The sequence below is a fragment of the Copidosoma floridanum genome, unplaced genomic scaffold (genome assembly GCF_036245765.1).
Source record: "Copidosoma floridanum isolate Cflo_tuat_1 unplaced genomic scaffold, Cflo_Japanese_pri ptg000014l, whole genome shotgun sequence".
In the NCBI taxonomy this organism is placed as follows: domain Eukaryota; kingdom Metazoa; phylum Arthropoda; class Insecta; order Hymenoptera; family Encyrtidae; genus Copidosoma; species Copidosoma floridanum.
In genome coordinates, this window is record NW_028321891.1 from 2,934,034 (window position 1) to 2,957,665 (window position 23,632).

Consider the following 23,632-nt stretch of genomic DNA (forward strand, 5'->3'; position numbering starts at 1 on the left):
TCGTTTTACAGCGCGACTCTATACTCTATTTTCGCACAACTGCGAGGGGTTTTATTCAATTGATTGTAACTTTTTTTTAAATATACGGAATATACACAATGAAAAAAAAAGAAAAAAAAAGAAAGAATCTCGATACGCTTGTAAATTGTACGCTTTTGTTAAGACTATTAATGTATGGACGCGTCATCGGTATTTACCGTTCCGCGGCACAAAAATGACCCTCCAACATACGTGCCGCTTTTCCGATAATCACCGTAATTATACGTACTTAAGATTTTTCTCCTTCGCCTATGTAATATACGTGCACAAACTTGCAAAGGTAAATCTATAGTGCTGTTCATCGAGGAAGTCGTTTTTCTGTATAATTACGCGTCTCGCTGTATATATATATATACATTATTATCACCGCGTCTCACGTACATCGTGCGTTTCAGCCATAGCGGGCGTCATTACGTAAGATGCATATAACTAAGGGGTATGTGGAGTACAAGCGGAATTATAAATAACACACGAGTTGTAACCACTGCGGTGGCTATATGAATTTAGTTTTGTTTGTGTATGCCCAATTGCACGGGTCACCGTTTCGAGGCTGTATTTATTATATAGGTAATACACCACCGCGGAAAGGAACAATCATTGGATCGTATAAAAATATATACGTATACGTATAGTGACCTAGATAGTTTAGATTTTTTGCGATTAATTAAAATAATATGCTTACCCATTGTTTTTTGTTTTTTGTTTTTTTAAGGTAAATCTCACGGGATTGCGCGAGAAAAGAGCCGTGGCATTGTTTGAGACAAGGTTTCTTAACCACGTGAGTAATGAATGAATGACGAATAAAATAAAGAAAAGGACATGAAACGCCTTAAGCGTGTATCTATACACATTGAAAGAGATACGCTTTAAAATAATAATGATAAAAAATTTAATGACGAAAGAGCTGCTGTGTACAACTAATCAGAGTGCGCGTCTGCAGATTGGTCAGGAGCACGAAACGAAATTTTCACAGCGGTAGGTGTAGGTATATAGACTTTTTCGCGTGTTTCCGCCCACATGATCGTATAAATTCACAGTGGCTCTGCACGGGATGTGTAAAAGTAAAGGGCCTTCTTTCCACGTCTTATACGCGAAAACCCGAGTGTAGGTACAACATACAGATACCTATGTACACCATATAATATCCTCTCCGCATGAGCTCTCGTGTGCCGCTTGTAATTTGATTGCCCTCGCTCTCTCTCTCGTCAAAAGCAACACGCATATGCACGGATACCAGAGCGAGCCAGGAAATTTCAAAACTTCGCGTTCTCCTTTTTCTTTTCTCCATACATGGGGGTGTCGGATAAAAATGTATGTACTAATATTCCCACAAACTTACTTCTTTCTCCGTCATTTCGAAGATGATGTCGTTAAAAGCGAAATAATAAGTAAGTACTGGTCGCACGCGTGACTCTATACCGCATAAGTACGCATCAAAGTCAATTTTGATTACTCTCTCTTTGTGTGTACAAAAGAGAAGGCGAAGCGAGAAATAATTTTCGTTGCCCCGGTGGGTTACGAAACAACTGAAGAAGAACAGCTCCCCCGTCCCCCTTCGAGTGCTTTTCGATCACTCGTTCGAGTGTATATAAATATCCATGTGTATATGCCATCGAGTAATTTTAAATTCTTACAGTCACTCGTTCGCCCCAACAGTTATAAGATACTTCGTACATAATACTATACGGTTAAAGCTCATTCCACATGCGAGAGGAGCGTTTCCTTCTTTTATTAGTTCGGCGTCAGTTGTTCTCGATTTTAAAGTGCATATTTCATAAATTGCAATATTTACTCCTCGGTACTATCATGTAGGATCTCTCTCTCAAGGGTATTTGTCAAGAATTTTCAATTTAGATTTTGTACAGAAGCAAACTTTTCTGGCGCACTTATGATAACTCTCAACATGTCAAGCTGTACTCGAGTGCAAATCAATTGCTGCGCCTGTGTATTTTATTACTCCCATTCTGTCGAGAGTGTGGAGAGTCATCGATCGATTGTTCCAATTTGTTCGAACGATCTTGCGCGTTGACTTCTGTGAAATGTCAAAACAAGAGTGTACAGCAAATTGTGCAGAGCCGAGAAGTGCATATACGTAACTTTTCACGGTTCGAGGATTCAGGAATGTAAATTTTGCGAGTATGTCTCTTGAAAATTTCACTACCAAAGAGAGTCTCTCTTTTCAAAAATTCGTAACCAACCGAACCTGGTGTCCCTGTGCGTTTTTTTTTTTTTTTTTTTTTTTTTGCAAAAGCACAAGTAAATTACTTTGATACGTTACGTATCATCTCCCCAGAGGGCAGTGCGCCATTAACGATGAGCGAACATTACCCAAGAGCTTTAGCGCCTCGAGTTGAAACCTTCGGGGCCCCACCGACAGCTATACACGTACAAAGCCGGTCTACCGGCCGGCCGGCCGGTACACAATGAACTTACTGTACCGGATGTGGTGTAGCAGCCTGTGTCATGCAGTCGTGTCACACGCAGGAGGATGCGCTGCACATGTACGTGCATAGATACATGCGGCACGTGCATCCAGGGCACTGCATAAGTGTGCGAAACAAGAGGGACGGAAATAATGACGCACTGCAGCTTCTATATACATACAAATACAGAGATGATATCAACTGGTCCTAGAAATTCACATGTGCTTTACCCATACCACAGATGCTATACGTACAGTAGGGACCTTTTTTTCCCTTCGTCATCCCTTTCTGTTTCTACACATACACGGATGCAACTCTGGTGTAATTCTGGAGCGGAAAGACGAGCTGCCCCGAGAGACACATTTTCGCAGCGTTAATGGGCGAGCGACTGTCGATATCCTGTATTCGTCGTTTCACTTCCATTCGCCTACTCCTCTTATTCCCCGGCTATTCTTGAATCCGTGTCAATGTGTTTCTATTCCCTCTTTCCACGCTCGTTTTGCGAATTATTCCTCTTTCGAATGCCGAGATCTCGGGATGCGATGATGGCGAGAATGCGGGCCTCCCTGTTGTATTTTTAATCCAATGCACCGTATACGAGTCTCCGGAGAAGTAGCACGCAAGTTACAAGGGTGTATAAATTATAATATAGTTGTTAATTGATGTCTCGTTTGAGAAAAAGAACGAAAGTAAATAGGTATGAGCGACAATGTGTGTCGAGCCATTGTAGGTACTATGTATAAAGTGAAAAGGCACCGGCCGGCGTTCAAGTGCCTGTGATAATTAGTAGGCCAGGATTATGCTGGTTAATGAAAGCTGGGGAGTGGGTAGGGAGAAATCCTCTTTTAACATATTGGATTTTATGTTTACAAGTATGTGCTCTCGACTCGAGCGGTTTGACGTGCACGATGAGTCAATGAAGCGCGTCTCGAGTGCCTTTACCGGCATTAAATTATCGGATTATCTGTACACCTCAATTATAATATACACATAATAATAATATATACTTTTCACGCGGGCTCAGAGTTTTTTTTTTCCTTTTTTTCAATTAAACAGAGCGCAAAGAACTTTTCGTGTTGGCGATACACATTTTTTTTTATAAAGTTTGAGGAGTTCAACCGAGTTATTTTCTTCGAAACTCCGACTTTTCTCTGTTTGCCACTTGACCCTGTTTACTCACTGCCAAATCGGTGGCGTTTTTCGAGCAAATACCTACTACCCGTGGATTGAAGCTAACACACGGACGATTCGAAAAAAAAACTTTGCTCTCCTCCAAACGGGCGTTCTACTTCGCATTGCGTGTGTATATTCCAATAACGTGAGAGTACTTTTTTTTCAAGCAGATGATTTTTGGCAGATAGTGTACAAAAGTTTTGCTCCAGAGAAAAAGTACTTACTTAAATTTTCTGGCTTATTTAAGTCTCGTTTACTAAGTTTTAAACTTAAAGGAAATTAATATTACTTAATATAAAAAATAAAAATCTCACAATCATGTGATACCACAATAAAATCAAAGGTTTTATTACTTACTTGTTATGTTCGATGCCGTCAAATACCTATACTTTCCACATTCATGAAGCGCCGATTTGACATGGTACATTTATTTGAGACCACTTAATGTACTGAGTATTTACTGCAACCATCGCTTGCTATTTACTGCAACCATCCACAAACTTCATCTACGGAGCCCAAAATCCTCTGTCATTATTAAACTCACTTTTAACTAAAGCTTCACTAAATTTTCAGAATAACTTTGGTGCTTTTGGATCCTACAATAAAAATAAATTAGTAGAAAAAATAAATAGTATTTGTAGCATTTTTAGAAATAAAATAATTACTCACATTAAGGGTTAGTAATTAACAAGATTTTATGTATAAAGGTGATAAGCTATTTTTTAACAATTTTTTTTTCTTTGTACACATCAAGACTCGCTGTGTAGCACTAGGGATTACTAGGGATTTTTTTGTTCATGCCTAGTTTTAGTGAGTGATTACTCCACTTATTAAGTATATGTTTAACGTTTATTTAATTAAACACTGTCACGTTGGAAGTCTTTCTCATATGCTCTATTTCTATACCTTTGTAAAAGTGAGAAATAAGAAACCATTATAACGTCTATCTTCAGAAACTTTTTTTATTGTCTTGTCTTGGTAAAAAAACATACTTTTAGGGTAGTCGTATACTTATACAAGACTGCAAATTAAACAGAAACATGGTTGATAAATAATTTTCAATACAAAAAAGATATTGGGATGGTGAATTAAAATTTAAAAAGGGGTATATTACCGTGTATGGCTTTAAATACATCTTTCTGGACTCGTTTTGACTTTCGTAAAGCTGCTTGTATGATATGGGCTCTAAAGTCTGTGGTCATTTCACACTTAGCCCATAAGTTCAGGATGAGGATTCAACTTAGGGTTCAACATATTAGTGTAACTTTTGAGTGCCTCCTACAAAAAAAAATATTTTTCAGATAAACCTTTCTTTCATGTTCATGGTACAAATCTCAAGAAAAAAAATTGAGTATTATGAATGTGGGAAATAAAATAACGAATTTAAATGAAGCCAAGCAGTAAAATAGTAAAAAACAGACCTTGTTAGGAAATGCAAAGGCAAAAATAGAAAAAATACTCTTGGCTTAACCTTTGCTGATGAGAGTATATATATATTGATTAAAATTCAACGCAGATGGCAAAACACGAACAAAAATACAATACGATAAACATTAAAGAAGAGAGTATTTATTTACCAACGAGCCACTATTAGAGCTAAAAATTGTTTCGTATTTACTTATGTAGGCATTCTGATGAAGGACGAGGAGGTGCATTCACTGGTGCACAAATATTACTTACTTGATAAGCGCCATGAATAAATGACCACTAACAGTTGTTGACTGCAGAAAGGAACGTACAACAAGAATAATAAAAACATACTTGAAAAAACCTTCCATAGGTACATACTAACAATTCAACCGTATTCTAAGTACACGCAAGTAATCCTTGAACCGCTCGGTGCTTAGGTTAGAAACGTCTGATGACGAGTCGTCGTCGTACCATTGTAGATATATACCACAAGTTTGTGAAGAAATAATTTATACACTTATACAATTGCTTTTATTTTAACACAGCGACTTACCTTTATTTCTATGCAGGATAAAAGGAAAATTTGGAAAAATTTCAATAAAACCATGAATCAATTATAACAAGGCAAAAAGACTAGTTCTGAATACAATGAAAATGTTAACATGTTGACAAAAAACAATTATTTTAGAATGCACTCGTACGATACCAAACAGACTCGGCAATAGAACTTGCGAACCTGATTTCGTGTGCTATGTAGTTTACCCTTTTAGACTAAATGAGAAAAAATTAAAATATAAGGTAATCGGAAATGATTTTGAGCATGGAAGGGTAAAATTTTAAACGCTATCGCGTTCGTTCGGCTGCCCTTCATGAAACTATAGACACTCCCATCTATAGGACATTAAATGCAGTGGCAGACATACAACTTAAACATTAAATTACATTATAATGTAAATATAAACTAAATAAAAAGATTTACGGGATTTTTTTAACCAATATATAATTACACTGTCATACAAGTTAATAAAGAATAATTCGTATCAAAATTTTTACATTTATCAGAATTGCATGCATTTTAATGACTGAATGGTAAAGCCCAATCAACTTCCAAGATCAAGTGATCATATCGATGTTTGTGCAAACCTTTAATAGCACGGGCAGCCTCTTCGTTTGTTCTGTAATGCACAAATGCATAACCTTTGCAAATGTTTGTATTATTGTACTTTGACAGATATGTTTTTAGTATCGGACCAAATGGTTCGACTAAATCAAGTAGATCCCCGTCTGTTGTGTTTTCAGGCAAGTTCCATATTTTGATCCTCGTTGAAGGAACTTCCTGTTGCTTCGAATCATCGCTATTGTTGCCAATGTTGCGCATATTTGGAGGAACGTATTTTAAGACTTGAGATTTTCCAGTTTCTTCGTTAAGTACCATTGGTTTCTTGTCATCTGGAAGTTTGTCATCTGAAATTTAACAAGAAATGACAAGGTTCATTGACATGTTGCATAATGCATTAGGTTAAAGGTATTTTTAGAATAACTTACTGTCCATACTGAGTGTATCTCTGTAGGGACACTTGGAGGTCCAGTGAGCTTGTGTACAATGACGGCATCTAATAACGCCCGTATCTCCCATGCTTCTGAGTTTTTCTAGCACATCCTCTTCATACATGTTGTTTTCTTCCTTGTTGGATAAAAATCGCATAAATGTAGCTTCGGAAATGAGTGTGGTTGCTGGATTTGGTCCAGGACCATCGCTTTCAGAGTCTCCAAACTTGGCCCAGGTTTTCCTGGCTGCAATAGTTTTGGAAACTGTATGCTTTTCAATTCGGTAGGTACGAATCACCTTGACTCTCTCGCCCTCTTCATTCACCTTATACTCGGTTACAATTTTTAAATCATTTTCATAGACAACAGTGAGAGGGGGACAACCAATGTTTCCCTCTTCTTCAATCTCATCTGCCCAACTTGATATACCACGATTGCTTGTCATCTGTAACATAAATAAGTTTTTTTTTAATACCTAGTCCCTGGTATACCAAGTACTGTTGGTACAAAAAACCATTTTCGCTGTTTACTTGTAATATTGTAACACTGTGTGCGAGTACTATTTTGCAGGTTAAGTTTGCAAAGAGCGAAAACCTGTACTGGTAAAAACCAAAAACTTTACAAAAGTTTATAATAAACTAAGACGAATCTGTTTTGAAAAAAAAAAAAACAAGAAACGTGAACTACGTAATAATATACGGTAAAACGTATTTTGTTTCACGAGTATTCGTAGTAGTGCAGTTACAGTATGTTTTTTGATTACGAGCAATCTGTTGAATGCATAACAGTAAAGTTAATGAAATAAACAAACTATGGTTCCTTAAACTATACTTACATTTCTTTTATTGACGTTGTTCACTTTTTTTTCTCGTATGCAATGGAAACGGCAACGAAGAAGCTCCTGGCAAACTGGCAATGCGCACAGTAGTGGTGCAAGGGTGTATAACGGGTAAAAGCCTAAAAGGCCTGGCCATGTTTAATTCTCTGCACTTCATACAGCACTGGCTATCGCAAGATAAAACAGATACCTACCAAAATGGCCTCTGTTTTTACATAATTTGTTGATTTTCTCGACAGTTACCAAAAAATAAATACGTTATAATGATTTTTTTTTGTAAAATAGATACTGTAGTGTAAATTAAGTTAGTAATTTTTATTGTTAATAAATTACAAGATGCATATTAATAGCTTCGAAAAATTATACATTTATGCGCTTGATATATACCTAAAGAGATGCCAAAAAGAGCACTTTTCTGACAGACCGATCGTAAATAGGCAAATACGTTGAATGTGAGAAAAAAGTTGATAATGTACCATTAATAAAAAAGTACAGAATATACTTACCATTATACAAAATTAGTTAAAATAGTGAAACATATTTATTTAAATTTTTTTAAATGACTTAGTTATTGATGAAAATAGTGAAATATATCAGGCTGGGCTAAAATACAAGTACATACATCTCTGTATACGCAGCTCTATATACTTATTGGTATACTTAATAAGTGCATTTTGAATTTTAAGGGACGCGCTTCGCTATTACCACAAAAATTTACGTGCGATTGTAGAAAGAGCCTAAGCTATTTTAACCGTATATACATGAAAACTCGTCACTTGTTGCTAACTTGATAAGTAGACTTTCCATAATTTTTACGTCATATCTAGGTGATAAATATGTGGGTTGGTCGTTAGTTTTCGAACCACTTGAAAAAATGTGAAAATCGAGAGCAAAATCATTAATGAATCCTTCCAAGCCCACACAATGTGTACCTACATTTGAATATTATGTCGCAAAAAGGGAATGGAAAATCGTGTGGTAATGGATGCTATGACCGTTAATCTGATCGTTATATTTTTTGACGCAAAAAGTCTCTGGTACCTTTTTTTTCTTGTAGACTGCACCGGCAGATGTGGCACTAACTTGTGAGCAAATTTTTTTTCCATACAAGTACTTTTTATATTTTGTTTTGCTTGGAATGAAACTTAGTACTCAGTTAAGGCTCAATATTTCAAAATTAAACACACACACACTTGTGTCAATGAATCAAACCATGGTAACATTGTAACATGTACCATTTTCGGACCGCTTTATATCGCCATAAGTTAATCAAATCATTTTAAATGTGTACACTTGTAGTGAAACCAATGTAGAGTAATTTTTTTTTTTAACAAACTGCAAGAAGCTATGAAACACATTGTTGTAAAAAAAAACAAGCGAACCGTCGTGAGTCTCGCCAATCGCTTGCGCTATCCTTACATTCCCGATCGATACGACGAAACACATGTACAGCTGCTCACGTATATGGCAACTACCCCGATATTTTTTTTTTTTTCAAACTTTCAGCCAACAGTTCTCCTCGCTCTCGTTCACAGTCAACCGTAAAAACAGCTCTTTTCTGGCGTAAAATAAAAAAAATAAATGAATAAAAAAAAATCCTCCCTCAGTCGTGTTTGTACGCACTAAAACGCTCTCTCTTTCTCTCGAAAAGCCCCATACATCCAGAGATTATACTTTTAATAAAATCACGAATCCCTTTCGCTCCGCGTACAAAACTCAACCCCTTCCCCTTTGGATACATATATATATATATTATACTTGTACACGCGGAAGCTCTTTGTAAGTATAGGTACATGCGTTGGATATTTTCTCCCGCAGCGCAAAAGTCGACGACGGCGAGCTTTGCCAAAACATCCCACACGCGTAAAATGAAAAGGAGCAAAAGGAAGGAAGGGAGCGCAAAAGAGAAGACGAGATAAACTCGAAAGAAAAGGGTCTCGGTTACTTTCTTTTTTTTTTTCCCTATATACCGATGGCAACGATGTACAATTTCTCCCGTCTTTATAGGCGCAACCGGAGGAAGGGCACAATATATATAAGTTTGGATGGGCGGGGTGCAGACGAAGACGACACAACATGTGCGCTCGTCGCGGCGACACCGAAGAGTCTCGGGTATATAATACCTAGTGCGAGGCAACCGAACTCGGATACGAACGCACATAACATCCGGGGAGGGGAGTGGGCGTATTTGTTTTTACTTGCTTTTACAGGACTGCTATACTTAGGGGATGTTGGGCGTGACGATTTAAATGTGTAAAAAATATTCATCCTTCGCAGCTTGCAAAAGCAAAGAAGGTCAAGTGCGATCAGCAGCTTGTTAAGTATATCTTAAAAACATATAGGTATGTAAGTAAAGTTGTTGGAGGGCACTCGACCGGTACAAAGGTATTTGAATATTCGAGGAATAATTTGCGCAGTTTCGAGAAAAATATGGAATGAAGCGCGGTTTCGTCTGTGCCTGCTTTCGAGACGCTGTTTGCAGTGTAATCAATAAGACAAGCTGAGTCAGCTACATTTTTTTTTTCATTCGCCGATTTTCCAAAGGATCAATTAATTTAAACGAGATTCTTTTTCGGCTTCGAAAAGTTATCTTTGAATAAAAAAAGAATCTGCTTTTTCCCCGATACCGATCTCGAATAAAACGGCGACGAGGTCCAAGTTTTTCGGCTCATCCACGTCTCTCGACTAGAGGATTATCGCTTGGGGCACGATTAGCATCACAAAGAATTTAACGACCATGACATATGAATGGAAAAAAAAGATGTATTTTTGCTGCGCTGTTTTAGAGTCAAAGAACCGGTTCGCTGCAGTTGGGCCAAACGCCTCATAGTTGTTTCTTCTTCTGTTTGGTCAATGACTACATATACATATGAATAACACGGTTTAACATTCGACTTGCAAAATAAAATCATCCCTTGAGCAGTACTATTTTTTTTTCGTACAAACGCACTTATGGTGACCGAAAAATCGGCAAGGGGAGCAACCACACGTGCGTATATACCTAATGAGGCGTTAGTAGCGTCATGCATGATACATATAAAATAACGTACAATACCTAAGTATAATAATACAGGTAGCTCACGTGCATTGAATTACGCGCAAACACCGGGAGGAGAAAGAAAAAAAAAAAAAAAAAAGTCAGAAGGAAGGGAGCGTATTGAAAATCCTCCTCTGGCAGGATAAAATCGGACAATCGAGGGCCACGAGGTGATATAGCATAACCCAACCGCGCTCGTTATCGTGTACACGTATACTTCATCACGCAAGGTACCCTACAAATTACCGAAAAGTTTCAGCTCGTTAAAATCGATTTCGCGGTTTTGCTCGGCTTTTTATTGCGTTGCGCTGCAAAGTTATGAACGAGCGGAGGCCGATAACGCGGGGGCTTGTTTCACATCCGTGACCCACTTATCGGGTTATAGTTGAAGGGGGTGAAAAAATTCCAAGGATCCAACCACATTGCATTTTCACCCGTACACAAATATAACTACGATCGTGTCATTGTAAATCCATGTATGTGCTTGTCTTTCTTTTTTCGATGCGTGTAAAAAAGAGAGAAGCAACAATGGGAGAGCGAAAGCGAATATAACGAAGATTAATTAGCCCCGGCTGCAGTTGTAGCAGCTGTGCCCCGGTTCTTCATTTTCCCCAAAGATTTGGCTATACATTCTCTCTTACACCCGATGTCAAATTTTTTTCCTTCCATACTTTCACCGTTTCGGTTGAAATCAAACCGGAGCAGCTTTAGCTTCGAATCCATTGTGATCTCACTAATCATACACAATAAGTCCCCTACCTCCCTTCCGTCGAATACGTGAAATTAGCACCCTTATATTATATTATATTATATTATATCTAAATGAGGCGCTGTTATTTATAGAGGGCAATTAGTTGATGGGATGGATGCAATTAGCGCAGTGAAACGAGTATCAATGAAAAAGCAATAACACGCGCGGGCATGTGATACACAAATCTTCAATTACGGTGAGTGGAGGCGCGTATACAGAGGTTGTAACCCCACTACACCATATACACATATATAAATACACGGAGGGAGCGATAAACTAATAGAGCTGTTTTTCATTACGGAACGTATTATTTTTCTTGCCCAACGATGGTAACGTATGTAGCCAAGCTCCACGGGCACTCTCAGCCGATGCCGGCTTTTTAGGAAAGTTGCCCAAGAGATGCTCATCAGAAAACAGCCGAACTCTCTCTCTCTCTCTCTCTCCTCTCACAATATACCCCACGAAAGAGAGAGAGTGGAAGCCTGTATATACATCCGAGTCTTATTACCCGCGCCACAGCGAGAGCATCTCAATAATGCATAAATCTGCGCCCCCGCCGTAATTATCTATCTACCCCACTCGTGTAGCTCCTTTCCCCCCCTCCCCTTAGCTCTTCCTTTTAGCTAAAAATGAAAAACGAAATGGCAGAAAAATGACAAACCCCCCCAATAAACACGACGGCTCTTTCCTGAGTCTTAAATAAGTAAAAAAAAGAAGGGGGGATTTCTTAAAAGTAAAATGGCACCAAAAGGTAAAAAAAAAAAGGTAGAGCCTCCTTGGAAGCCTCCCCGTGCATAATTAACCACCCAGCCCGTTCTCACCGGCCTCGTTCTCCATGTATGCTTATACCCGTGTATCTTTGCAGGTTTTCGTGAAGAAAGGAGGGAGACCATTCAACCCCGTGGACTACACGGCCGACCCGATTCCAGAGATGCGGTCCGACCGGCCACACTGTCGAGCGGCAGCAGACCGGAATATGAGCGGAACATGAAAAGGGTCAAAAGCAACGCTCGGCTTTGGCACATCTGTGTATACGTATACGTAGGTACGTCGTTGTCAGGGGCCGAATGGAGGAGGCAGCCGCAGAGCCCCCCCGGGCACGGTGCTCCTCGTTATCGATACCATTCCGGCGTTCCTCGACGCTGCCGATACGCTACACCTACTAGGTGTACTCTCTCCTCGTTCGATCGTCTTCGTGGTCTCTGGCAATGCCGAACATCTAGACGTATAGGTAACTGCACGTATCATGTATATATATATGTACACACCTTGCATTTGGGCATTTACCCACTCGTATACATATATGTATACGAATCGAGAGACTACAAAGGGGCCATTGACGTTATGTGTGTACCTTATAGTAGCCGTCCCGAACGGCTTTTATCGAGGAAAGTAAGAGCACTATGCGCGTCGTCCTGTGTGTGTGTGTGTATAGGTATCTATACGGGAGATAGCGCGAGCGCGGCCGTTCACCGGATGCCTTTTATATGTATAGATATACACTTGCTTGTGCGAGAGGCGCTCTATATGCGCGCTTACTCCCTATACTCCTCCTTAGTTGAGATGCTACGACACCGATATAACTTACTTGTGCTCTTTTTTTTTTTTTTTTTTTTTTTTTTTTTTTCTTCTACTCCGAGAGACACAGACCAGCTGATTGTATGCGGCGAGGCAAGGACTCTGATTTTTTTTTTCCGCTTCGCGTACGATCGGCAGTAAAAATAGTACTGTATAGTAGGTGGTCGGTAGTTTACGAGGAGATCGGTATACACCAAACGGAAAAATAAACTGCGTGTGTTTTCGAAAGAGTCGCCTAATAGCGTTGGCCTCAAAAAATGTATGTGTAATACGGTGCCCCTCCTGCTTTCGTATACGTATTTTAGTGTACTTACAGTAGCAGGGAATGGATGCTCATATATTGCAGTATATGCGTGGATCGTTAAAATTCAATCGTTCGTTCATGATGACGCGACGATGAGTGTTTTGATTTTCCCTCGGACCTATGAAAAGTTAAAGGTTTCACAGATGCACAATCAACTACACTGCATCTGACAAATGAAAAAAAAGTTTGGACAATTGTTAATTAAAGTTATTAGTAGTTTACTTGTTGATCTGTTAGGCAAATTTTAAATAAAATACAATAGTTCTGCAGTATAACAATGAACAAAAAATTGAAGAAGTATTGTGTTTTGTTCCAAATTTGCTTTAACGGATCTACAAAAGAATTATCATATTTCATAGCGAATATAATGAGCAATTGTATCGGTTCGTCAAAATATCCGTGTCCAAGTAAATTTTTTTTTTTAGTACAGACACGTCTGCCGGACTAAATCCTCGATATCTGCGAGGATGGCACTCGAGGGTTCGAAGTAACGATCGGTCAATACGGCGCACCCTCTGTTTGGATAATTCAGCGAAAATCAAACTCCCACGCAAGCAACACGTTTCGTTTTTACTTTTATCACCCGATCGACGATGGGAGTTTTTTTTTTTTTTTTTTTTTTTTTCTCCAAAACAATTTGCGAACCAACGACAACCAGTGAAAGTATTAAAATCCGATGAAAACTGCGTTCAAAACGCGTTGAAAGAAGAAAAAAAAACAAAAATCCTCAAACAATGCAGCTGTGCTATACATCTACTCTGATAATTATATACTACCTACCTACGGCGGGAGAAAATGAAAAGTTTGCAAAGCTCCTTCTTGCGTTGCAAAAGCGCGTTTGGGCGTCGTAGTTTGCGTCATGGCGTTACTCGATGATATGGGGTTAATCGTGCGAACAATGTATTTACTTACCGAGTCCATATACTTACACGTCGTGCACCACTGTGCCGGTACTTTTTTTCCTTCTTTCTTTGCTTCACACAGATTGTAAGATACTTTTATGGGAATTTCATAGGATTCGAAACGCCCGAGGTTTAAAATGCACGTGAAAATTAAATATCTTCTCCAAAAAAAGGTTGTGAAATTGTTCTAACAATATTGACAATGCTATTTTTTATTATGTTTTTCAAGTAGTGAAAACGATGATTTAAAAAAAAGTTGTATGTATAAGCTATTCGGGATGTACGTGTAGGTATAAAAACGAATATCGATCTTTCACCCTTTCATGTAAGAGCTAGACAAATCGTATCGAGGACGCGTTGGATGTTCCGTAAAGCGCTAAATAGCGGTAAACAACAACAACAACAAAAGCCCATCCCCTGTTGGTAAACACTCAGCCAAACTCTGTTGTACCATCAATCATTTGTTTTGTAATCAACTCGTCACTTCCAAGTGGGCAAACAGCTTAGCGTAATGATACAACCTCCAAAAAAAAAAAAAAAAATTTCTAGACCAGAGGCCCGTGTGAAAAAAACACTTATCAACAATACATTCAATTAAACATGCCCCTCGTGCAACCCATTTGCAGTGTGTATAATTGTTTTTAAATTAAACTGCCACACCAATAATCCCCATTTTTCTTCAAATCAGCGCGGAAAGATGGTCTTATAGGTATTTAATATTATATGGGCACATATATTATATCGTAATCCCTTTGGCATATAAAATCAAACTCCCTCTATCTCCCCTTGGTCGTCATGGTATAATGTATAATAGAAAGCCCCACGGCTGTGCACAGTATGGAGTAAGCATCATCGGGAGAGACCTCCATAGGAGATAGAGCTAGGGAAATGCATGTACACGCGAGTGATTTTCCATGAATGCATGGGGCAAACATAACATACATACAGCCGAGCTACGGGAGATCGAACCTACTGATCGGCAAAACTATTGTTCCGCAGCCGAGCGATAGAAGAGGAGACAGACGCGCACCCACCCACACGAGCCTGTATAGATAATATACCTACAGACTGTGGAGCAAAAAGGGAGAGGAGCCCGCTGATGTTGCAGAGCTGCAGGGAGGGCCGATGGCGAGAGATTCGGCCGAGCAGAAGAACCAGCAGACGCAGAGGAGCGGAAGCAGTGGAGGAGAGGAAGGAGAAGGAAGCCGCGGGCTGGATCCAAAGACGACGGCCGAAAGCTACCGACGGAGGAGAAGGAGGCGGAGGAACCGGCACGCGGGCATTGTGAGTTCCTTTTGCGATATTTTTCTGTGTACGCACTGTTTTTTTTTATGCTCGCTCTTGTGGAGCCGACGATTCACGGAGGAGATCGGTATGCGATCGTCTTGAGATCTTAGGGGAAAAATACGCGTTTAAAATTACCGTTGATAGATAAACTCGCAGATGAACGTCGTGCATCACAATTAATCTAGAGTGTGCGTGAAGGAATCCCCTAACGAATTCATGCGGTTTTTCGCTTTACCGATCTCGATCCCATCTCGGGAATGGAGTACAGAGTCGAGGTATTTACTCGCCCGACTGGAATCTTTTATTAATATATATCGATGGGTTTTCATCGGCTCTCAATCGAGGACGGTAGTGCCATTTTCGAGTATCATCGATCGATCTCCCTTTTCCTCATGAGGAATCGGTACGACGATAAGTAGGTCAGTCGTTTTTTTATTTTTCAGCATCCACTGCCAGTAATGATTTTTCATGGCCTCTCTGCGTAATTTTACTGTCTCTCGCTACACCTATATACTGTTTATTTTTAAACGCAACTTTACTGATTCGCCTTTTTGCTTCCATTTTCAGTCGATTCGCCAAATATTTGGGCACAACCGCGGACGACCAGCCGAGAGCACAACTCGCACGAGCATCGAATTAAAACGAACGAAGAAAAACGAAGGAGGAACGGTGGGACGCGGTTACACGCAACAATAATACAACAATACAAACCAAAGGACCAAAGCAAAAAAAAAAAAAAAAAAAAAAAAAAAGAAACCTAAAGAGCCTCACGAAAAACGATAAAATATAAATTAACGCTTATACGCATACGCGGTAATATCGATATAGTATTAGCAGTACATATAGGTATACATATAAATTTAAGCGAGAGTAGGCGGTATAGCGATAAATAATGGCGGCACCGGTGATCGAGAAGAAGCGGTTCTTCTGCCGGGAGTGGGCGTTCGCGAAATTGGCGCACTGCCTTGAGCAGAGGCCGGCGTCGAAGACGTGCGGGGCACTGGTGGTCGGCGGCCCGGGCAGCGGCAAAACGGCCCTTTGCGCCGAACTGGCGTGGCCATCGAGCGGCGCCTCAGCCAGGCACCAGCGCTCCCTCAACCGGCGCGTCCTCGCAAGGCACTTTTGCCAGGCCAGAAGCGAGGCTAGTCTCTCCCCCGCCCAGTTTGTAAGGAGCCTCGTCGCCCAGCTACTCCAGACCACCTCGGACCCAGTCTGCCGGCTACCCCCCACGGCCGACACCTCTTCGGTGAGTATTTCTTCTTTTTTTTTTCTTTGGAGAAACCAAAAGCGTATTTCCAAGTGCAATCGACCCCGGGGAATCTCGATGCACACACAGCACAACGTACACTCGGCTGTCCCGCGCGCGCGAGCCATGACGTCACGCTCGAACAACGTAATATTTTTTTTGTTCCTTTTCGTTCGTGCGTTTGACGCTAATCCTAAGACCCGCTGCTGTAGGCCATAAATCTCGGTTGCCCATTGGCTCCAAAATAATACCCGTAAAGAGAAAAGGTATGCGCTTTGTCGCAGCTGCCGACCTCGCCGACGACGACGACAGTGGCGCCGAGCACCACGTCGCCGACGAGCGATCAGCATAAGCAAGCCAACGGTTCGAACGGGCCGTCGTCGCGCGAGGCCGTGGCCGAGGCTTACGCCGAAAAGCTGCGCACCGACCCGGAGATACAGGCGGCCCTGCAGCCCGAGGTCCTGGACCGCAACCCCGACGAGGCTCTGCGCAAGGCCGTGCTCTTTCCTCTGCTAGAGATCGAGCCTCCCAAGGACTGCCTGATCCTCGTCGTCGACTCCATAGACGAGGGGCCCATCATCGGGCCCGGCACGTCCGCCGGACAGGTGCGTGGCTGTTGTTTTTCAAAAAATATTTCCATTCGAGTGTAGGAATATTTTATTGTACGAGCAGGTGCCGAGCGCGAGCGTGTTGGCCTTGAACACGAGCGGCTCGACGAAGCGCGACTCGGAGAACGAGGAGGAGGACGAGGTGTCGAGAACGATAGCCGAGCTCCTGGCCAGCCACCACCACCTCTTTCCCCAGTGGTTGTTGCTGGTTTGTACGGCGCGCCGCCAGAGCAAGGCCATATCGCGCATGTTCACGGGCTTTCGGAAGATATCGCTCGACGATCTGCGCAAGTCCCAGGTGGTGCGGGACGTGCAGCAGTACATCCTGGCGAGGCTCGACCAGGAGGACGCCTTGCGCCAGCACATATCCCGGGACACGGCCGAGATGCTCAACCACCTGCACATCAAGAGCAACGGGTGCTTCCTCTACCTCGAGAAGGTCCTCGACGGCGTGGCCGAGAATTTCATCGTCTTGCGGGAAGTTAGGGAGATCCCGGGTACCTTGAACGGGCTTTACCTGTGGCTTTGCCAGCGGTTGTTTAGTCGCAAACAGTTCGCCAAGGTCCAGCCGTTGTTGAACGTCATACTCGCGGCCAAGCTGCCCATCACCCAGGCTGTGCTCTACGAGTGCGTGAAAACGGCCCAGCCGAGCATGACCCAGGAGGACTTTAACCGGCAGTTGCACCTCCTCAGGCGCGTCATCTCGGTCTCGCGAGCTGGCGCGCTCATGCTGTTTCACCACAGTTTCGCCGAGTGGCTGCTCGACGTCAAACACTGCACCCAAAAGTACCTTTGCTCGGCGACAGAGGGCCACGCCATGCTGGCCGTGCACTACACCCTGCGAGCCCGCAACCTCGATCCCGACGAGATCTGCGTCCTCGCCCAGCACGTCCAGGGTGCCTTTGTCCACCAGCAGAAGCACCACCACCACCACAACAACCACGGTTATTACCACCAACACCACCAACACCACCACCACCACCACCACCACCACCACCATCACCACCGCCAGCAGCAGTTGTCGTCCGCCAACTCGATCTCGACGTCGCTGTCGGTGGCGCTGCAGTCGGAGACGAACACGGCCGTGACTAGTGTGCCGCCGGTGCCGGCGCTACCGGCGCCCGACAAGCCGCCCGACAAGCCGGCCATCGACACCTACACCCTGCAACTCCTATGGCTGATCAGTAGCGGGGCGCCCATCAAGCACTGCTACCTCGACAGCAGCGAGTGCATACTGTGGCCGAAGCAGGACGCCAAGCTGCTCAAGCTGCTCGTCGACGCGGGCGCCAGGCTGTCCGAGAAACTCGCCAACGAGGAGGACAGCCCCGACAACGCCCTCGTTTCTTCTAGTCAAGTATGCCACATTTACACACATACATATTCAATACCCCACCTTCCCCACATCAGCTCCCATGTATGGAATTGCAGATATCGCGCAACTCGAGCCCGACCGACGAGTCGCCGGTCGAGCCCTTGGCCGAGCTACTCGGCGAGAACGGCGACATCAACCAGACCGACTCCTGCGGTCGCACTGTCCTGCACAACCTCGCGGCCGATGGTAACGCGTCCCTCCTGGAGTTGGCGCTCGACGCGTGTCCCCAGGCGAAATTGGAGGCGACCGACCGACACGGACAGACGGCTCTGAACCTCGCCGCGCGACACGGCTACTCGGACGTTGTGAAGGTCCTACTGGCCGGGGGGGCTTACGTCGACCACGCCGACTGCGACGGCTGGACGGCCCTGAGAGCCGCGGCATGGGGTGGCCACACCAAGGTATATTAACGATACTATGTGTATATCTCGTCGATGCAGCTTCGATCCAACGTACAACGAGCCGATGGTCCACAGGTGGTGGAACAGTTGCTCGAGTGCGGTGCCATGGTGGACTGCGCGGACTGGGATCAGCGCACGGCCTTGAGAGCAGCCGCCTGGGGTGGCCACGAGGAGATCGTCAAGGCCCTACTTCAGCACGGGGCCGACGTCAATAGGACCGACGACGAGGGCCGCACTGCCCTCATAGCCGCGGCGTACATGGGCCACAGCGAGATAGTCGAGCATCTGCTGGACTACGGGGCGGAGATCGATCACGCGGACAGCGACGGGCGCACGGCTTTGAGCGTCGCGGCTCTCTGCGTGCCCTCCAACCACGGCTACACCAAGGTTCGTATACACATTCATATCTTGTTCCCCTCCCCCAATTGTTGAGTTATAATCCAAATCGTTTGGATGTGGCAGGTGGTGAACTTGCTTCTCGAGCGAGGGGCCAGCGTCAACCACCAGGACAAGGATGGGATGACGCCCCTGTTGGTGGCCGCGTTCGAGGGCCACAAGGACGTGTGCGAGCTGCTGCTCGAGTACGGGGCGGACGTGGACCACTGCGACGCAACGGGCCGTACGCCACTGTGGGCCGCGGCGAGTATGGGCCACGGGGCGGTGGTCGCTCTGTTGCTCTTCTGGGGCTGCTACGTCGACAGTATCGACAACGAGGGCCGTACCGTGTTGAGCGTGGCAGCGGCCCAGGGCGGGGCGGACGTGGTGAAGCAGCTGCTCAACCGAGGTCTCGACGAGCTGCACAGGGACAACTCGGGCTGGACGCCGTTGCATTACGCGGCCTTCGAGGGCCACGCCGACGTGTGCGAGGCGCTCCTAGAGGCCGGGGCGAAGATCGACGAGACCGACAACGACGGCAAGGGCGCTCTCATGCTCGCGGCCCAGGAGGGACACACGAACCTCGTCGAGAGGCTCATCGTTCAACACAGGGCCCCGATAGATCAGCACGCCCACGATGGCAAAACCGCTCTCAGGTTGGTACCCTATTTTCATTCCCAGCTTGGTTTGTATCAAAAAAATCCATGGTAAAGAGAAACGCGGCGACGTTCCCTTCAGGCTGGCTGCTCTCGAGGGACACTACGACAGCGTGAAAGTGCTACTGTCCCACGGGGGTGACATCAACGCAAAGGACGCGGACGGCAGGAGCATACTCTACATCCTGGCTCTGGAGAACCGACTGGCGATGGCGAGGTTCTTACTCGAGCAGGACAGCCCCGATATCGAGAGCAGAGACTCCGAGGTATCCTCATCGGGTGATGTAACAAACATCACGAGCAAATAACAAACATCCATCGATTATCTTACAGGGCAGGACAGCACTGCACGTGAGCGCCTGGCAGGGGCACGTGGACATGGTGGCGTTATTGTTGGCCGAGGGCTGCGCGAGCGTCAACGCCCGGGACAACGAGAACCGCACGCCTTTGCACTCGGCCGCTTGGCAGGGCCACGCGGCCATCGTTAGGCTGCTGCTGGAGCACGGGGCGACGCCCGACCACACCTGCAACCAAGGTGCCACGGCACTGGGTCAGTAAATACATGATTATATTTTGTCTCGTGTACACCTCGTGTGTGTACTATAACGAGTCCCTAGCTGCATGTTATATATTGTGCGACAGGCATTGCGGCGCAAGAGGGCCACGAGAGCTGCGTACGGGCACTTTTGAACCACGGCGCCGACCCGAATCACTCGGATCATTGCGGGCGGAACGCCATCAAGGTCGCGGCCAAGAGCGGACACGACACCGTTGTCCGGCTACTCGAGGAGCACGCTGCCAATCGACGCTGTTCACGACCAGGTACGCGTTGCACATTAAAGCCCTATAAATATAGCCATTGGGATCCGCTTGGGTGACATTTACAAACGAGTGTCGTTGGTACAGGTGGGAGCAGCAGCGCGACCTCGGTGACGTCCAACTCGACGACGGAGACAAAGCCCTCCTCGGCGGTTTTGAACCCCATCTCGACTCAGTACAGCCCGGCCGAGTCGCCCGACTCCACCAAGAGGCGAAGCTGCGTCTCGTTGGGCAACAACTCGAGCAACAGCAAGTCGAGCAGCAATCTCACCGGCAGCACCAAGAGCGACCGTTGCAAGGCCAATCCCAACCCGCCGGTCGTCGGCCATCAGCAACAACACCAGCAGGGCTCGTCCAGCGGTAACGGCCGGGTCAGTGGTGTTGCTAAACTAACGCATCTCCCGTGAAATTTCCATGGAATGGTAATCGAGTATTTGTTTGTCTCGCAGACGGTGCTGTCGTTCACCCAGCAGCTGCAGCAGTGCTCGCGGGGCGTCAAGTCGCGTCCCCTGAGCAAGCTGCTGTCGCCGCTGAAGAGCGAGCCCCAGTCACCGATCTACGCGTCGCCGCCGCACTCGCCCTCGAGCGACAGCATCATACCCTACTCGCCGACCAACACGAGTCCACCGAGCGCCCAGACCGCGGCCAGTATCATCCAGAGCCAGTTGGGCGTTTCCCTGCTCACGGGCAACCAGAGCACCCAGTACAAGCCAGCGCTGGGTTACGACCGCACGGGCGCCCTCTATGACGCCATCTGCATCAAGAAGAACCAGCACGTGGTGAGTTTGATTGCCACCGGGAGGCAGATGGTGTTATATATTATATAGAGACAAAACAAAGAATAAAAAGGTTAATCCTCGTGTGGCAGCCAATCATGGAAAACAGCGCGGACGCCAAGCCGTTCGAGTTGACCAACGAGATGTTGGGACTGTCGGTGAGCAAGGACAGGATGAGAAACAACGGCCACGAGGAGAGGAAATTGCCGGACAAGCATTTCTCCAGGGACACCCACATGCGAATCATCTTGGGCAACAACGGCGCCGGTGTCGGGCGCAACGTCAAACACGCCGCGGACAACCACACCGGAAAGTTAGTTTCGTTGTCTTTGATATCCTTATACTACATATCAGATCCTTTGGGAATATGATTAATGGGACGTGCGTGTGTGTTTTGTAGTTCCGGCAACTCGAGGCCCAAAAGAAACGGCTTGGTTTCGTCGAATCCGGCGATGCGTTTGGTCGCCGGTGTCAGAAATGGAATAGAAAACGCGACGAATCGACACAAGCCGGTCACCACGCGGGTCAATGGTTTCCAATGGAAAGCAGAGGCCAGAAAGGAGACTCCGTTATAGGAGCAGGTATAATACATGGATACACATTTTTATACGTTACACTTGAACGTTTTTTTTTTTTTTTTTTTCAAACGAAACTTTTGCAGGATTTGACGTTTGCCAGGTGCACGCACGAGGTGGCATCGAGTCACCAGCCGAGCAATTCCGATTGGCGAAGCTACCTGAGTAAAAAGCGCAAATCCATCAGGAGGTTTTTCTCGTTTCCGTTGAGCAGAATCAAATTACCGCCAAACTACCGCCAAAGCATCCGAAGCAGGAGACGCAGGAAGAAGGACGACATGTGATTGGGCTCGGCGGGCCACTGGGTACCGCCGACGTCAACTCGATATACCAAATTCTTTAACGAATCGTGTGAGAATTTAAATTAATAACAATTATTACAATATTAGGATGAAAAAAAAAAACGTAGGAAAAAAAATCGTATGGTTATCAATATTATTATCATTACTATAGATGTATGTAAACGAGCAGGTGGTGTGTAACCGTAAGTAAGACTTTAAGCAACAACGTATGTATAAATGTAACATTTAGAAAAGTCCTTTTATTGATCTCATCGAAGCTTATGAAAAAAAAAAAAAATAAATAAATAAAAAAGGATCGTTTGGATCGTATGTAATATGTGCGGCCTTAATCTCTACGCGCGTATTGGATAAAACAGTGAACATAAATTTGAGCGACGAAGAAAAAAAAATTTGGAGTGGACTGTTTGTAACGAATACAAAATAAAATACAAATTGAGTCTTACGTAGTTGTACGGAGCATGACAAATGAGTGAAAATAATTATAAAAGAGTGTCAAGTGTAAAGTAGATTGGATAAAGACTGAAGGCACACCGAATACAGTGCTAATAATTTTTTCGACGACTATATACTTTGATGAACAAAAAAAAATGTAGATTTTAACAAAGGTTGAGAAAAATTAAAGAAAATACAAAGCATATACAGATATATAAATATATATATTATATTGAAGTGAAGCGTAAAGGGTTGAGAAAAAAAGACAAACAAAATACTATTAGCATTGTCATTGTTATTTTTATTAATGTCGTAGAATTGAGATTGTAGTAGCGAGTTTTGACGCATTACTTTTGATCATACCAAATGTTACAATGAATACGTAAAAGCATGGCCTCATTTTAATGAAAAGAAAAAAAAATTAAGCTAGAAAAAAAAAAAATCAATTAAAAAAGAAAAAAATGAGATTTGTGTATATAAGTACGACGATAAAAAATATGTCACGCATGTATGCATTATGTACTTTTTATATTATTTTATTATTGATATTATTGCGAACAAATATTTATTATTAGTTCTAGTGAAACTATTAGTGATGATCATAGCACTATAATCGATTTGCGTTTTGTTGTTATGAAACAGTAGACAGAACAATAAATTAAACTTTTAAAAAAATTGTCATAGTTGTTCCACTATTACGTTACCCTGAAAAAAACTCAAAATTCTTCACTTTTGTACATAAAAATATCAATCATAATGAAAAAAAAAAAAAAATCCTAA

At 43.9% G+C, this 23,632-nt stretch overlaps 2 protein-coding genes across 2 annotated transcripts; one reads left to right on the forward strand and one right to left on the reverse strand.

The window, feature by feature from the left end:
* Positions 1-777: 777 nt before the first annotated feature.
* On the forward strand, positions 778-23,527 carry LOC106638261 (uncharacterized). The gene is made up of 17 exons (XM_089592183.1): positions 778-817; positions 12,085-12,450; positions 15,003-15,287; positions 15,858-16,536; positions 16,803-17,141; positions 17,206-18,498; positions 18,573-18,917; positions 18,993-19,304; positions 19,380-19,948; positions 20,031-20,214; positions 20,282-20,498; positions 20,591-20,770; positions 20,855-21,138; positions 21,217-21,546; positions 21,636-21,856; positions 21,944-22,124; positions 22,205-23,527. The coding sequence occupies exons 4-16, from the start codon at positions 16,183-16,185 to the stop codon at positions 22,116-22,118; spliced, it is 4,803 nt and encodes a 1,600-aa protein (XP_089448309.1). The 5' UTR covers positions 778-817; positions 12,085-12,450; positions 15,003-15,287; positions 15,858-16,182; the 3' UTR covers positions 22,119-22,124; positions 22,205-23,527.
* Positions 6,118-7,502, reverse strand: LOC106638148 (eukaryotic translation initiation factor 3 subunit G-like). Its single transcript, XM_089592031.1, has 3 exons — positions 7,429-7,502; positions 6,591-7,038; positions 6,118-6,509 (listed from the first exon to the last, which is right to left on the reverse strand). Exons 2-3 carry the CDS (start codon positions 7,036-7,038, stop codon positions 6,121-6,123), a joined length of 837 nt encoding a protein of 278 aa, XP_089448157.1. The 5' UTR covers positions 7,429-7,502; the 3' UTR covers positions 6,118-6,120.
* Positions 23,528-23,632: the final 105 nt, after the last annotated feature.